This window comes from Leuciscus leuciscus, assembly GCF_965113295.1.
Source record: "Leuciscus leuciscus genome assembly, chromosome: 15".
Classification (NCBI taxonomy): Eukaryota; Metazoa; Chordata; class Actinopteri; order Cypriniformes; family Leuciscidae; genus Leuciscus; species Leuciscus leuciscus.
In genome coordinates this window covers 15,964,634-15,982,141 of record NC_138739.1, presented here as the reverse complement: position 1 = coordinate 15,982,141, position 17,508 = coordinate 15,964,634, and the positions used below count along the sequence as shown (strand labels likewise).

The 17,508-nt window shown below is 38.3% G+C and overlaps 1 protein-coding gene across 6 annotated transcripts in view; it reads left to right on the top strand.

Annotated features, from left to right (window-relative positions):
• The window catches only part of asic1b (acid-sensing (proton-gated) ion channel 1b), a 204,435-nt gene that overhangs the window by 155,417 nt on the left and 31,510 nt on the right, over positions 1 to 17,508 (top strand). The window contains exon 1 of one of the 6 annotated variants that reach the window (XM_082139093.1): positions 7,217 to 8,258. The exons of the other annotated variants lie outside the window; for them this stretch is intronic. Coding sequence (XP_081995219.1) covers positions 7,656 to 8,258 — 603 coding nt within the window. The 5' untranslated portion in view covers positions 7,217 to 7,655. Of the gene's footprint in view, positions 1 to 7,216; positions 8,259 to 17,508 lie in introns of those variants that run through there. 6 annotated transcript variants of the gene reach the window in all.

The following is a 17,508-nucleotide window of genomic DNA, read 5'->3' as shown; positions in this document are numbered from 1 at the left end:
ATTATCTGGCTGTGTTTCAAAATTCTCAGTTTCACAAGATGCCTAGCTAGACAGCCAGGGCTGGACTGGCCATCGGGCATACCGGGCACTTTCCCGGTGGTCCGACGTGCTTTTTGGGCCGATACATCTCATACTCATACATCAATTTTTTTTACGGCCTATACAATTTGTACATCGGCGGCCCATTCGTTTTTTGTTTTGTTTTGCTTAATTGGCGGCGCTGGGTTTGTGCCGGTGTAATGCATTGGTCAAAAAAAGTCAGCGTTAGTTTTTTTTTGGTTTTTGTATTTTCTGACAGACCAGCCCATGAAACACGTAGATAAGCGGCCCATTGGTTCTTTTCTTGATTGACACTGGGCTGGCCCAATCACATTTTTAAACGAGTGAGCGAGCGTGCAGCAGTGTCAGTGTGTATCTGTCAAAATAGTCAGCGAGATGGAGAAGAAACGCAAAGAATGTGCAGAGAAATAGCGTGAAAAAATAGAAACAGGCCCTTAAAGCAGACACTGTAAAATTAGTCAAAAAATATGTTTTCTGCCCTTCATCAGCTCCAGTGATGATGATGATAGTGAGGAGGATCAGGAGAGAGATGAGAAAGTGTAGAGCCTGCGGTAAGCAGAACTACTTTCAAAACACTTAAGCTATGTCATGACTGTAGTTACACATAACCCAGTTACAGATTATTTCCACATCTGCATAGTTGACGATTACCGCAATTCACCATACTGTCTATGCAATTCACTAGAAATTTAATGAGAGGCGTAAACCATGTTTTCCGCCAAAATAAAAGCTTGATACAGTTTGCGTCAAAATAAAAGATCATGTGCTTATCTCTTTCAAGTATAGAAATTGGTACAAAACTAATTATGAAAGTTTCCTTTATTTTTTAGTGCATTTGTTTTACAAAATATGGCTATTACTGTCATGGGATTAATATTATAACTATTATTATGTAGTACTGTAATGTAAATAGACACTGTAACTAAAAGAGGTTTGAATTTTTCTTTGTTTAATTTGCACACTGAATATGGGTTGGAGCTTTTAATTTTTAACTCTCAAAGTGCACCAGCTTGATGAATTTAACATTAAAATGCACAATTTTCTTACGGGGGGCCATGCCCACAAACCCCCCTATAAGGACCGAGGGCCACCCACCACAGTTTTACCAAAAATCCTGTGAGAAGTACTGGTATTGCTATATGCCAATGCAGCTTATAGCTTGTTTTAGGATTCATCACTGTGGAGTATAGTTCAACTGTATTAAATGTCAAATTTTTACTTATTTCATCTGTTAACTCTCACTCGTTCCTATACTCACTCATTACATGGATTTTAAGGAATACATTTTTAGATTTTAGATTTTAAGGAATACAGTGGTTTTAAGGAATAGGAGTTGGTATGCATATATTTAAGGGCGTGCAAAGATGGGTGGTGTTTATGATCATATAGTGGGCCAGTCTGGGCCAAAATGCCAGGGCCGATTTTTTTTGTCCCAGTCCAGCCCTGTAGACAGCATTTATGTTGTGCATCCCAAATATTTGGTTCCTTTCATAACGTTAGATTGTTTCATGTGATACTTCACCAGACGTCATTTTTGATGTTGTAATGGGCATAATTGTCCTAGTTAGGCAGCATTGAACGTTGTTTTTGCAGCATTTCAGTGTTGTTTTTGTGGACTTTTTATTCTCTATACTTGAAAAATACAATTTCTCTCTTGATTCGTTTTGAACATTCATGTTTGTTTCAGGTCAAACGTGTTTGACATCCTTTCTCTGTGAATTCAACGTTTTGAACATACCTTCAGTTGTAGAATTTGAACATTATGTCTCTGTTTGACGTTTTGAACATTCTTTGATTTAGATTTTTTTTTAACATGCTTCCTCTTGAATCAAACATTTTGAGATATCTTTCTCTTTAATCCAATTTTTTAAACAAATTTAAGCATTTTGAAGAAAGAAAAAGCCATTTGATAATTTTTTTTCCTGAACATTTTAAATGTCTTTTCAATTCAAATGTAATGAAACAAAAAAAATCTGTCTATTTGAATGTTTTGGACATTCTTTCTCGTGCATTTAATCATTTGAATTTCTGATTCAAACATTTTGAAAATTTTTGTTCTTCAGATAGTTAGATTTTCTCCCCTCGGAATTCAAGCTGTTTGGTCATTTCTTTCTCGATTAGAAATTTTTCACTTTTTTTTTTTATTATTTTTTTTTTACCCTTGACCTTTGAACGTTTAGAACATAAATTCTCTTAAATCTATTAATTTGAATTTCTATCTCCTGATTTTTGAACATTATGTTTTCTTCGGTTGTTTTGAATGTTCTTTTAATTCTATTAACATCTTGAATGTATTTTTTCCTGACTTGTGTGTTTTCAAATTCTTCTAATGTTTTGAATGTTCACTCTCCTGATTCAAACATCTAGAACGTCTCCCCCCCCCCCCCCCCCCCCCCAACTATAACCGCATCTTTCTTGAAACGCAAATCTTTCAAATGCTTTGATCATGATTTCTCATGAAAATTCGTCAAATGTCATGACCGTTCTTCTCCTGAGGCACATTTTTATCTTTCCTGATGAATGTTAAAGTGCAGCTCATTAGGTTTAGAGAAAAAGTCACTCTTTCTCTCTCTCTCTCTCTCTCTCTCTCTCTCTCTCTCACCACTTTCTCATCCACTGCTGCATTGTCTAGTTTTTTATTTATTTATTTCTCTCTCCTTCGCCTCCTCTCGTTCACCATTCTTTCAATAAAACTGAAGCTAGTCTGCCATCGTCAGAACTGAATTATCTCTATTATCGTGTGAGAGATTCGTCGTCTCCTTCCACAGCTGCAGACTCTCCGCCGAGGACACTTGTCTTCTGATAGCCTATACAGCATACACTAGTTGTGTCTGAGATCTGGGTTTAGTATGCAGAATGTTAAGTAAAAACGGGACTGTCAAACCAGCTGTGATACTAGTTTATAATATTTGGCTAAATCTGTAGATGTGATCTCTTTAAAATCTTAAGACGAATGGAGATTTTACTCAAGACTGTTCCTTCTCAGACTTAAGACCAAATAATCTTACATGTGTAAAAAAATTTTTTTATATAATTTATTAAATATGTTTAAATATTTCTCTTCAGTAGAATGAGATCTAAAAAATATCTCAAATTGGGCTCAAATGTGCCAAATATGCAATCAAAACTCAAGATTCAAGTTTTCTGGCTCTGTACTCTTACACTGTACAGTTTGGAGTTGTAAATAAAACTACTCCATTTTGGAATAGAAAATGTAAGTCGCATTTCAATAGATGACGAAATCAATCTTCATCAAATTTTATTTCCCTCAAGAAATACAGAATTTTCCTTTTAGGCAAGAAGAGCTTTACTTTGACTGAATAAATCAATGAGCTCTTGTTGTAATGTTGGAAGGAGCTGTATTGCTGTTGTGCTTTTTGTTTTCTCTTTGTTCTCCATGAAATAAACCACTCTAGAGCACATCATGGCTATTTTGGGCTGCAAACGATTTTTCCCATCAAATGCTGTCTCAGTTGTGGCTTTGTCATGGTTCGAGTCTCTTCCTAAACCCATGGCCATCTCTGCTAGACTTCAGTATCACTCAGCTAACACACTGATGAAAATTAACCATGGTTTTAATATAGTAAAACTGCCTACCATTTGAATAACTGCAGTTTTACTGCAAATACTATGGTTAAACTAGGTTAGTGTAGTAAAACCATGGTTAATTTTGAGTAGCAGAGATCGGTACCTCAAACATTCAAAACTTCTGGTTTGTACCGAATCAGACATTCTAGAGTCATTTTCAATGTTGAAGGGTTAGTTCAACATTGAAAACGCATCACACGCATCACACACATGACCAGCGTCGGCCAATAGTGATCCTACGTTCTGACGTACAACACAGAAGCGCTGTGCTGTTACACTACGTGAACTCACTCAGAGGCCCACACAGAAGCGCTGTGCTGTTACACTACGTGAACTCACTCAGAGGCCCACACAGAAGAAAATGAATAGTTGAATAAAGTCTTTTTTTTTTTCACAAAAAGTATTCTCGTCGCTTGATAAACTTAAAGTTGAGCCACTGTAGTCACTTGGACTATTTTAAACATTGTATTTTCTAACATTCTCGGCCGGCAAGTTTCAATCCCATAGAAGCCTATGAAGGAGTGAGACAGCTCTCAGATTTCATCAAAAATATCTTAATTTGTGTTCCGAAGATGAACAAAAGTCTTACGGGGTTGGAACAACATGAGTGTGAGTAACTACTGACAGAATTTTCATTTTTGGGTGAACTAACCCTTTAAAGTACCCTTTTGTATCCCAGTGCAATGTTGTGTTAGGAATACGACTTTTTCGGGTCATGCGGTTGCATTTCAGTCGTCATTGAGAGGGTCTTCTTTTGGACCGAGACTACGGAAGCATTTTATGCACTATTCAAAGCATTTCTTTTTTTATTTCAGGCCAAAGGAGATGTACTATCACCCTTTCTTACAAAATAGCAGTGCATATATCCATTTAAGAGGCTTGCATCAACATTTTTTTTTCAATCTTCACCAATATGATGAAATATTTTTCCAATCTTTTAACCCATTTCAGCATCTAAAAGAAAACATTGTTCGTTTACAGCAACAGACTGTGTGGAGTTTTTCTCCAAAAAAACAAACAACAACAACAACACAGGTTCCTTGTATTAAATTGGTCTTTGACGCCAAGCCTGCAGACCAAGTTTTTGCCGAATACTAATTTGCGTCTTCATCTGGGTGTTGATGTAGCTCAGTGTGTGCTTGTCCCTGTGGCGAAGCTGCATCCTCTTTGATGAAGACGCTTGTAAAAAGCATCTGTGACTGTCGAACATGTGGGTGTGCAATGACGAACTGCCACTGGGGTCCCATTCCAACTTCATATGTCTCAGAAAAATGAAGAAAAAAAACATTGCTATTCCTTCTGCCTGAGTGACAGAATTTCTGAATTCCAGAATTCACTGAAAAGTGACACACACAAAAAAAAAACGCTTTTTGAAGATAAATGCACAATTCTTTATTGTTTATTCATAATTTTAACATTTCGAAATCCAATCTATATAATTCTAAACAATAGAGTGGTACCTGGATGACGTATTTTTGTAGGTCAAACCGAAAGTCAACATTACCCTTGTTCCCTCGACAAAGGATTTTTCCGTTTTATTTTGGATTATTGCAGAAATTAAGGTATGTGACTAAAAAAATCTTATGATTCTTACATGTTTTTTTCATTGCGATAATCTTGACAAATTTGACGACAACTCATTAAAAAAGAAAACACTGTCTTTCGGGATGATGAAACCAGAAGTGCTAAAATGCTTGTTTTCGTGTTTCATCCCTGTATCACTCTCTAAATATATTTTGCACAGTTTATTACAATATTTACTAAACTGAATTAAGTAAATTATTTAAAAATATTTATCTTTAAAGGTGCTCTAAGCTATGTCACGTGTTTTTTAGGCTGAAACATTTTTTGTCACATCCAGCAAACATCTCCTCACTATCCACTAGCTGCTTGTCCCCCGAACACACTGTAAAAAAACGCGGTCTCAGAAAAACAAACTGGCCCAGCCTGGACCACGAAACATAACAAACAGTGTTCCAGCCAATAACCGACAAGAATGATTTGGGGGTGGGTTTTGGGGGGTTAGCACATGAAGAGGGGTGTGGGGAGTGGAGGAGAGAGAAGCATGAAGAGGGAAGTTAGCTAGAGGAGAGATGTCAAATGTTAAAAATGTATATTCTTGAGAATTTTGATATGGCCGACACACGACCAAAGAGACGACGCTCCGATGAACAAATAACAAAGAATAGGGAAAAGGAGAAGGAACGCGCGAAGTCCCGAATTTACATCGGAAAAGCGTTCAAAAGGTGGCGAGAACTCCGTCGGCAGAAGGGCTTCCAATCCGACATTCCGGTGGCTCTGTTTTTGCTGGACAGGTGGGTAAATCCAGTTTGTTTTTTCTAAATGGTTCATAACTGTTTCAGGAAGCACGGGAGGGTCGAGCTAGCCTCCGTTTTGTTTGACAATACTTTGAACGTCAACAAGAAGTGACGTCACCCAACATCGCTTAGAGCACCTTTAACAAATCTTCTTCTAAGTCTCAAAAAATTTAATTTGTGCGTACTTACAGCGTACATCACAATCTGTTCTCTTTCAAAATAACTCGTTAATTGTTTTCGTGAGCCTGAAATTCTCTTTGTCATTAAAAACCTCTTCTTGGCACATATTTAATGTGACTTTGAAATTAAATGTCAAATGTGAATCGTAACACCTCCACTGTAATTTATTTGTGACATTCATAGCTCCTCACGTATATTTTTTCCCTCAATAAAAGAAAGGACAAACGGAAGAGGACACACAGTGCTTTAATGTCCACAGATCCACCCACCAACATTCACTTCACATAAGACCGAACGCATCCAGGTGTTTACAGGTTTATTTTGGCACAGTGTTCTGGTCAATACTGTCCTCTGTTATGTACACATTTGGACAAGGATCCTTTGTGAGGCATCTCAGAGCCTGCCAGTGAAAAAAAAAGGGTTATTGACTTTGAACACATTGTTAGGGTAAGTAGGCCATGACCTGCAGGCCGGGCATTATGCCCACTTTTGCCTGTTTGACTTACAGCCCAAACTTAAGAACAAGCCCACTTACTGTCTAACAGGGATGGAGGATGTAATTATTGGTCTGAATGATGCATTGTACAACATTTAGCTAATTAAAAATGAACCATATTTTGATAGTAGTGTGAATGTGCTGACGTTAACGTGAGTATGCTTGTGATAGGTGCTATTTTCGATGATATGCTCCATGAATATATTAACAAACTGACACTTCACTGTCACACTGAATTCATTTAGAGACAAATCACCTGCTGCCATTTCATGAATGCATGTTTACTTTCAGAATGACCTAATCTAAGATTATAATTAAAATATATATAATTATATTTCATGCACTTTACAAAAAGCATTATAATGTATCATCAGTATGCATGTGCTACATTTTAATTCAAATGTGGTAATGTTTTTTGATTTTGTCATCTTATGGGTCAAAATAAATCACTCGTGGTTAATTATCATAGAAATACGTCCTTTTTCTTCAAATAAAATGGATAAAGGGAGAACCACTGCAATAAGAAAGTTCAGTGAAGTAAAAGACAGCAGAGGATGCACGCGCTCACAGAGGAACAGAGCAGAGCGCGCGCGGAAGGGACGAGGCTCGCGCTGTTGCAAAACGAGCGGTACAAATACTCCCCGTTGAATTACTTAGACTGAATTTATGAAAATTGAACTTCTTGAAGTGCAGAACAGATTTACAGTATGACAGAACCGCAAGAGCACATGACGCGAGGAAAATGTGGCGCCGTATCCTTTTCTGGCAACAGTTGAGACTTTTGTACGGGCTATATTTCGCTTCCCTGAGAGGGAAAATATGGAGAAATAGCATTTTACCGTCCTCATTCACTACCGCGCTGTATTTCAAACAGTTCTGATGAATCTGCAGATTCCTTTCCCGAGCGAACCGCCTCAGGAACAGAACCGCGCAATGATTACTCGTTTTGGAGAGCACTGGAACGTTTAACGCGTCGCTTCTGAGGTAAAACTGCGCGTCAAACGTTCTCCAAAATGTGCCAAGGCGACGCTGCACCTAAACAACGCACGGAAGGATTTCTAAAAGAAGCCGGCAAGCTCTTCTTAAAGCACTCGACCTTTCACGGATTAAGACATGTCTTTCTGAGCGGCTCGTACCCGCGCAGAGTCGCGTGGCTGCTGGCGTTTTTGACTGCGTTGGCGCTTCTTCTCACTTGGTCCTCCAACCGGGTCCGATATCTGCTCTCGTCGCCGGTGTACACCAAGGCGCAGATGGTTTACGCTAAACACCTCGTATTTCCCGCCGTGACGATTTGCAACCAGAACATCATACTGCCGCGACGTATGAAAAAACCGGACATCTTTAGCGCGGGACGGTGGCTCGGGCTCTTCGGGAAAAATTGGCAGGTGTCCGCCGCGGTTCGAGACGCGCTCGCGTCGCACGATGACGGAACTAGTAGTGAGCCTCCCTGGTCACCGTTATCTCGCATACTGGACTTCAACCACTTTCTGCCCCCTCCTCGAGACTCTCAGCCCTCCATGAGGCAGTTATTGGACCGTCTGGGGCATCAGCTCGAGGAGATGTTACTTTATTGTCGATTTCAAGGGAAGCTGTGCGGACCGCGCGACTTTAGCACCGTAAGTTTGTTCATTCAACTTTAGGATAAAAACGATGAAAGAATCGTACATGTAAGCGTTCTGTTAGAGATTTTTTTTTTCCTTATCTTGCAGTTTTTTAATTAAAAGTAAGGATTTGTTCACAATAGCATACTGCCATATTTCTCGTAGCCTACTATTTTTGGAGTAGCCTATGCAAATTGTATCGTATGTGCACCACGCAAATTTGAGCATTTTTCAACTAATGTAATACAAACTGTGGGAGTTAGTATGCAGCTACTGTGGAATAGCCACTGTCTCTTGACCTTCCATGTCCATTAGGCTAACTAATTAAGTGCAAGTAATTTCAGCTGCAATTTTAATATCTTTTTTGACTCTGTATACAGACTTGGAAGATAAACAGTATACTGCATGTTGCCTACTACTTGCCTAAAAAAATATTAAACGACACATACTCTGGTTCAAATTTATTTGTTATTTTACAGTGTCCTTGTTACACGTTACATGGAGTTTATATAGTAATTGTTACTATAAATTATTCACAATTACATGTAACTAACCCTAATCTAAACTTAATCTTAATCTTCTAGTGGGCTACATGAAGTTAATTAATATTACTCAGTACTTAAATGTAGAATTACACTGTAACAAGGACACCTTAAATTAAAAGTGAACCCCTTTATTTTAAGGTGACAGTTACTTACTCTAAGTACTGTGTAATAATAACTAGGCCTATGTGTCCTAGTTATGGTTAGAGTTTGGTTTAGGGTTAGCTACTTGTAATTATGTACAATTCACTATGATTTCTCTAAGTACATGTAGCAACATGTAGGCTAACTGTGTCACCTTAAAATAAAGTTTGGTAACACTATTTTACAGTGTCCTTGTTATGTTACATGTACTTACCATAGTAATAACAGTAAATTATGCATAATTACCAAATCCTAATCCCACCATAACCCTATAGTTAGTACATGTTGCTTAATATTACACAGTACTTAAATATATAATTACACTGTAACAATGACACTTTAAAATAAAGTGTAACCTAAAGTTTTACCAATACTCTTACTGCTTTATATATTGTGTACTTTGGACAGTATGTGAAATTTCCATGTGTCCAAAATGTGTAGTATACAAGAGCTCATTGCATGGAAAAATGGATCCCACGTAATGCACTTGACCTTTTAATTTCCGGAGTGACAAATGTCGTGACATTGTCGACTGCATTTTAAACATCTTCGCAATTTGGTCAGCATGCCAGATGTTTCGGACCTTTTTACTCAAAATTGAAATTAACTCATTTTTGAGATGATAAATGTCGCTCACTGGATTAAACACGCAAAATAAAAAGATCACATGACAATGTTTGAAATATTTTATCATTGCACTCTCTCCTCTCATGCTACTTTTAAAAATAGTAGGCAAATACATTATCTTCTGCACTGTATTCAGTAAAACGTGTGGTTGTGTTCTACATGGCCTCAGTCTTGACCCCATTTATCTAGGTGACTGCTTGATTTAAAGATCGCTTTATATACGCAATTATATTTATGTCAGTAAACAAATACAATGCCGCTCTAGTGTCATGTTGAACACATTTAACAATGTGACTCCCGGGATATCATGCTTGATATATTGCATCAGGAGGCCCTCGGCATCCCAAGAGCCTTATCTGCAATCTCCTCGCGTCCAGGTCGCATGTAATTTAGCTAAATGTATGCAGCACGTCGTATTTGCTGTAGAAATTATGATCCGTCATTTTGACGAGGGCAATGCCCCGTGAATATCTTTATTCTTCATTCTGCATAATGATTGCATTGCAAGTACGTGATTATAGAAGAAAAAAATGAGGAGACACAGTCAAGGTGTGTATTTGGGAAATTATGACTGGATTTATGCGGCTTGTTACTTTTTAACACTTCAATTTTGCATTATTTTTTTAGGGGAATTGCTGGTGTTCAGCATGAATCATTTGCCTGTTAGGCTTAAAGCATTTTTGCTTGATTTGTAGTTCAGCATCAATGCAGCTGCTGTGGTAAAATGCCACGTTCCCTATGGGCTTGTTTCTATTTAGTCAACACACACACACTACTTTAAACGTCTATATGTAGACAAAACTTTTGCTTTGTAATTCCACTTTTCTTTCCCCTGTTCACACATGAGCAGAGTCACTTTGTCTAGTTCAATTGCAGCACCTCTGCATGAGTCAGTCTCAAGGGTCTATACAGATACACTTTCATTTAAATTGCATCTATCTTGTACTATCAGCACACTGGAGTCTGAGATTGAAGCGCCAGTCGAGCTTGAAGTAAACTGTAATTATCCTAACACAGTTCTCAACCACTCTGCATTTCTTCTCGCTGTAAAGGAAAATGTATTTTCAAACAGAACAGCGCTCTGTTTTAAGTGCACACTATTGGTAAGAAGGGATTGTAAGTGAGTTTGATGAGTCAGCTGATGTGATGGATTTTAGGCCCTGTTTACACCTGGTATGAAGAATTGTTTTCGTCAATCTGATACAGGTGTATACGGGGTCTAAACGCTTTGAGCTTGTCCACTTTCGACCACTTCCAGAGGTAATCGAAAACACATTAGACTGGATTGCTTTCGTAGTGTGAACTCTCATGTGGTCGAATGCGTTCAAACAGCCACAAAATACGTCTACTCTCCGCCTACTGACCTAATGTGTGAACATTATGGGAAGAGCTCTAGCCAGACGAGATTTAAACTTTGTCAGCTGGAGACCCAAGTTTGGTCTAAAGAGGAAAAGCGTACCAAGCACAATGTTCTCTCAGCATTCCTGATTTCTAACACACACTCACAGCGTTCGGCTGGTCTTGCGTCTGTCAGAGCAGAAACTAAAGCTGATGATCTCTGTTTGTTTTTCTGTCGTCTCCTTTCACATCCATATGTAAATTGAATGAGCTTTTTTCATCCATTAGATCGAAAGATCTGAAAAAGTCCACACATTTACCCGTCCATAGACCCTCTCCTTGTAGAAATCAGGACTGAAGTGGTTGAAAGTGGACAAAAGAGACGGATTAAAACACCATGTGTCTCCTTCGTGATCTGATCGACCAAAACACATCTTAATACTAGGTGTAAACAGGGCCTTAGGTTTGTTCCATTCAGATGTTTCCTTACTGGTGAGAGGTTTGGGTAGTGCCATTTTGATTGTTACTTGACCAAAAGAACTGGCAAAGTTATGACAATTCATTGGTTAAAGGGGGTTAAGAATTAATATTGTGTTAGGTTATATTGTGTAATGTTGTGTATTGTGTTATGTAATATTAATAATTGTTTATTATTGATGTATCTACCTTAAGATGAACTGTGGTGTGAAAAACTTGACTCAAAGTGTCTAAAAATTATTACATACTTTTAATGAATCATTCATAGTTTTCTCTCACCCTCATATTTTCTGACGTATCTCTAGTTGTATTTTTAATATGAAACATTTTGCTTTGCATTCCTCAGTTTTTCAAATGAGAGATTATTTGAATGAGGATGGACATCTCAAGGGAAAAGCTGCTACTGTGCTGCAGGTGGATTGAATCATATTGAGAATCAATGAGCCTTTGGCTCTTAAGGTTGGAGTCCAGTGTGGAGACCTATCTGAGAGATTGACCTGAGATGACATTGAGAGATTGGAGCCTGTGTTTCTGTCCACAGGCAGTCCACTAACAGATAAATCGTAACCCCTTTAGCAGGCCTGGTGGTCCTAAATTGGCCATATTACCTCTCTATTACATCACTAAGTCTGCTGTCGATGTGTGCGACAGCCGTCAATAGAGGAGCCGGTATTGATTTTTGTGGCCAACTTTAGTTGAGGCACACCCTGTGGCCATCTTTGTGCCAGTATTGATTGCTGTCAGACCAGGAACACTAACCTCTCAAACATAACAAACACTTAAGCTTTTAAGATCAAACCCTCACACAGCTACCTGGATACCAAGGGCTCTTCTGACTGAAGCTTTACCTTTAGTCTGAATACTTTCAAATAATTCTGTCTCATCCTCATGTGGTTCCAAACCCCCAAAATGCACCATAAAAGTAGTCCATATGGCTACACTATATGGCTTTTACACTATATTCAAAATCTTTTAAAGCCATAAGATGGATTTGTTTGCATTACGACAGCCATAAACGGTTATTTAATCATTTTCATTAATTAAGGGCTTAAAATTGGGTCTTTTCTTGAGGCAAAACTATATTTCATGCAACGTGAGCAGAACAGATTTGTGTAATTTGTTCTGTTCGTAAAACCATACTAAGTTAAACTGTCATGTTCAATTGAGTGGTTTGCATATTCTGCCCACATTTTATGACTGAAGATTGTCTGATATGGAAAGCATGTGACACGTTCAACAGCTTGACTTTGGCATCAATGTTACTGTATAATTGAGTCGTTTTCCGATTCAGCAGCCTTGATCTGATCCGTTGTGAAAGCGCAGAGCCATCGCACTTCTGAAGCCACCAGCTGCGGCAAAACGGACAGTGAGTTGTGCAGCTTATTAGACACGCAAGCTTTGCAATCAAAGTCTTTTGACAACTCTGACAAACAGCTTTAGCTTGCTAGGAGCTCGCCATGGTGCGCGGGCAGCCCTCGAGCGAGCGGCACAGTGCCATTTGGGTCTCAGTGAATTATTCATTTCAGAAGGCGCAACTGTCATTGCGCTGATCTTGATCAGTACTGATGGGTATATCAGTCACACTCGCGAGACACCGGAGCCGCGTCTTCTTCAGCAGTCTTACTTCTATCACGGTGAAGTGGAAGCTAATAGTGACGTATCGTCTTCTATTTCTGGCCCTGCTGCGTAAGGTGGATTGTGAAATTGCTTTGTGGAGTTGCAGGCATGTGGAAGAAAGCATTAAATAAATAAATAGTTTTTTTTCTTTTTTTTTTTCGTGTCTCGGGGTGCAATAAAAAAACAATGTGCAATTTTAAAATCACTCTTTCACAATTCATATTTCATGATAGACTTTTTCATAGTCTCTGCCTCCTTTTGTGTTGATAAATGTGTTGGGTTTTTAGAGTGGGTATTAAAATACTGCCACCTATAATGGAACAGATTATGTTTCACCTTGTACAATATTTCCTTTTACATGCATTTTGTTATACGTATAACTTCACATACACACACACACACACACATGTGCATGTGTAAAGCATATAAGTATATAAAACTAGTGATCTTTTACAATAAGTTTGTTAAAACAATAGTTGGCATTAACAAGAAAACTAAGCATTTGTTAATCTTGATTAATTCATACAAATACTATTATTTATTAATATAAAAATGTGTACAGTAGTGACCAATAATGAATAAATGCTGTATCGTTTGTTGTTAGTTTATGATACCTAATACAGTTTTACATAGTACAAAATACAGTTTTAATTTATTAATTCAACCACAGTTTCATTGCAGACAAATCAAGCGTAGGTCACATCAGTCAAGCTCTCAGCTGATCCACGTCTACCTATAGGAATACGACACCTATCACAGCATCCCTATAAGGTCCATTCAGTATCATTCATCTGCTCTGGAGCGAAGTACCCTCCTCCATCCCCAGCTCCCCCTTTCAACCACAGTCATTTTTGTTGGTTCTGTTTGGTTCACCCTAAGGGGGTGATCACTGCGCTCCCTGCTCTTATACATGCTAGGCTGCATGGATGCGTGGAGAGTTCTTAACCAGAACAAAACCATACCGCCAATCCATACTGAATGCTAATTGTCAATCATCTTTGACGATAGTGGTCCTGACGGAAAAATATTTATGGTAAATCTTCTCAATTGACCCAACATTGGCACTTATGGAAAGCATAACATTTATTCACTTCTTAAATCTTTCCCCGCCATTGATGGAAATTTCCGGCTTTCCGTGTTTTCACTGTTATATGGTAGGGGGTGCTATGACACATATTCTGAAAGATTACTGAATCTCCTGATCAAAACACAGGTGAAGAAGTAGTAGAAACAAGCGTTATCATATGCAATCATATGCATACGTAAAATAACGTGATCATCAACATTAAACAGCATATAAATCCAAACTGTCTAATGTTACTGAATAAAATGTCGACTCAGGACGAGCGATAGTCTGTTAAGCTCTGGGGGTGTTGATGAACTCGATCTACACCATCTGTGTTTTGGTCATCATTCTGAATCCGATTTGGATGTAGTCTGTCAGAAAAAAAAGTTTTTCTCAAAATGTTGCTTTGTCTATTAAACTTACCCACTTTCAAGTGTTGATAAAAATAAGAATGCATGAAGCTACAATAAAATGTTTTGTGTGTGTGTGTGTGTGTGTGTGTTGAAAAGCAGAGGGTCTGTTCTTTCTTTTGATGTATTGCATATTCAGCTATTCATACAACATTCTGGGGGCCCTGACATTTTTGTGAAAATGATTTTAAAAAATGCTGGCGGTGAAAGAGTTAAGAACAGGGTTCTCACGGCTCCTTGAAATCCTTGAAAGTTTGTGAATCTGAAAAAAAATTATATTCAAGGCCCTGGAAAGTTTTTGAAAATAAACATACATAGATACAGGTCCTTGAAAGTGCTTGAATTTATTTTGTGCAAGACGTTTTCTGTGAAAAAATTCATATTATTTCCTCCAGTCCACTAATGTGTGATTTCGCCAAAACTTTGTTGCCTATGCATACTAGCTTGCTTGATTTACGTTAGTTACGCGCATTTACGCGTTATGTTAAGTGTTTCCCGCGTGAGGTACTTTGTGTTGTACGTTGACATAACGTTCATGCTTGGACGAAAATACTACGATGGTACCTCAAGATTTGTTGTTGGACACAACAAATGTGTCCCCACATTAAGTCCTTGAATTTGAGGGTATTGGACCTAGAAAGACCTTGTAAGGTCATTGAATTTGAAGTTAACTAAGGTGTGGGAACCCTGTAAGAAGATGTGACCATCTTCATTGCATTTTAAATTACTCATGGCTTTTTACGCAGACTAGATTTAATTTTCAAAGAAACCGCTGATTAAGGCTGTGAGTTCTCCGCGCCTCCCCTGTGATTCACTTCCAGTCAACTGAGTCTTTGAACAGCGTCTGCCAACTGACAGCGTCCTACTGGGAGATCAGAGAGTTTCGTTCCCTCAAACTCCCCTCAACGGCCAGAAAGTTTTAAAGCCGTTTCATTTTTCATAAAGTCCCGTTACAAAGGGCAGAAATTATGATGTATTATTGATGTCTTCATTCCCAGTGGAGGCTGTTCTCTTGTATTAAAGCAAAAGAGACACACAAGATGCTTTCGCACTAAAAATTTAACGCACCTTAGAGCTCCGTTTGAGTGCATTACTTATTTGGTAGTGTTGTTTTGGTGAAGCATCACCAGTACTGTTGCTCTTATTTAGGGTTTAGTGATGTGTTCAAACCCTTAACAAAGTAATTTAAGTTCGCCTTTTATGAATGCTGACAAATAAACTAGTGAATTTCTATCCTCAAAATAACTCAAAAATACTCCAGTCAGGCACATACAGTGTGTTCCTGACTCATTTTCCTTGTAGAGCGGCTTGTGAAGCCTTTTGGCTATTGTAAACATTTTCAAAAGCTTTGTAAGCATATTAAGGTCGTCATGAAGGCACATTCTTTTGAAATACCGAGCAGGCATCCGCACTCAGTGGACCGACGGCCTTGTTGAGGAAACTTCATTGTGAAGTTTCTCAGAAAAACTCCACAATACTTCCACTAGCATTGACTCTCCTGGGTCCCAAGGTCAACGCAGCCGTAACCAACTACTCTGTGTTGCCACTGTTACCACAGCAACTTGTCTTGGCAACAGCCTTGCTTATGTTTGCTAAACGCTTCATAGGCTGTTATCTCATCAGGAGTAGTTTAGATGTTGAAGAAGCTCTGGAGCACTTATTATCGGTAATGGCAAAAGGGAACAATTGCTCTGATGCATTTAAACATGTTTGTTTGGAAGAGGCAAGAGCTTTTAAAAGCATTTTTGTGGATGTTCTTTTTGGGCATCATATGTGCTTTTTGAACGTTCAAATCGATTCTTTAACTCCGTTTGTTGCCCAAAATGCTGTCTAGGTAAGCCGCTCAAGTTTTTGAGACATGGCCTATAATCATGTCATCATTTACTCATCCTCAAGTTGTTCCAAACCTGTATGACTTTCTATCATTTTGTAGAATATAGGTAACCAAACAGTTGATGGACCCCTTTGACTTTCATAGTATGGAAAAAAATATATTATGGAAGTCATCGGTCATCAACTATTTGCAGAGGTGGAAAGTAACTAATTACAAATACTTTCGTAACTTCGCTACATTTATTTTTCACCAAAAGTACAAAGTACTTTGACAAAAGGTGCCGATGGAACAACAGGGCGAGCTGACATTTGACAGGCACTTCTCAGACTTCTGCATTGGAGCCCTGCGCTTCAGCCAATAACTGACAGGTCTGACTCGGGTGCACAACCAATCAAAACTTCCAGTTCGGCTGGGGGGCGGGGCGTTCAATCCACGCTGACATTCAATCACTGGCGCTAGCGTTTTGAATCAGTATCGCTATTCCCTAACGTTTCAATATTTTAGTGAATTTAAGTGAGCAATACTTATATTCTGATTTTAATTATGGCAACTCCTGAAATGGGTCATCCCATTGATAATACCAGATAACTGAGCAATTGAAGTAAATAGAAAACTCGGCTCATAACAAGGACGCAGTTATTGCAAGGACGAAGCAAGAACAATGTAACTTTAGTGTCTAAAATTCATGCACACAGTTCAGTTGAATGGTAAAGCTTGCCCTCTTTAACAATACAGTTAAACTAAATGTATGTACTGGGCTTCCAGTATGAATGAAACAGATATGACATGAGAGTGTTTAGCGCTCCATATCGCTATCATCGCCCCATTTTGGGTAAAAATAGAAGAAAAAAATGTATACTAAAGTACTTTGTAACATTAGTAGTTTTTAAGCAAACTATTTATTTACTCTTACTTGAGTCATATTATTTTTCAGTACTTCTACTTGTACTTGTAAATTATTACTAAAGTAGCAATACTTTTACTTAAGTACAATTTTTTAGTACTCTTTCCACCACTGACTATTTGTTTACCGACATTTTACAAAATATCTTATTTTGTGTTCAGCAGACGAAAGAAATTCATACAGGTTTGGAACAACTTGAGGATGAGTAAATGTTGACCGAATTTTCATTTTCGGGTGAACTATCCCTTTAACTGAACTATCACTTGCCCATCTGGGACAGTGCTACACTGGTAGTCCAGAGTTCTC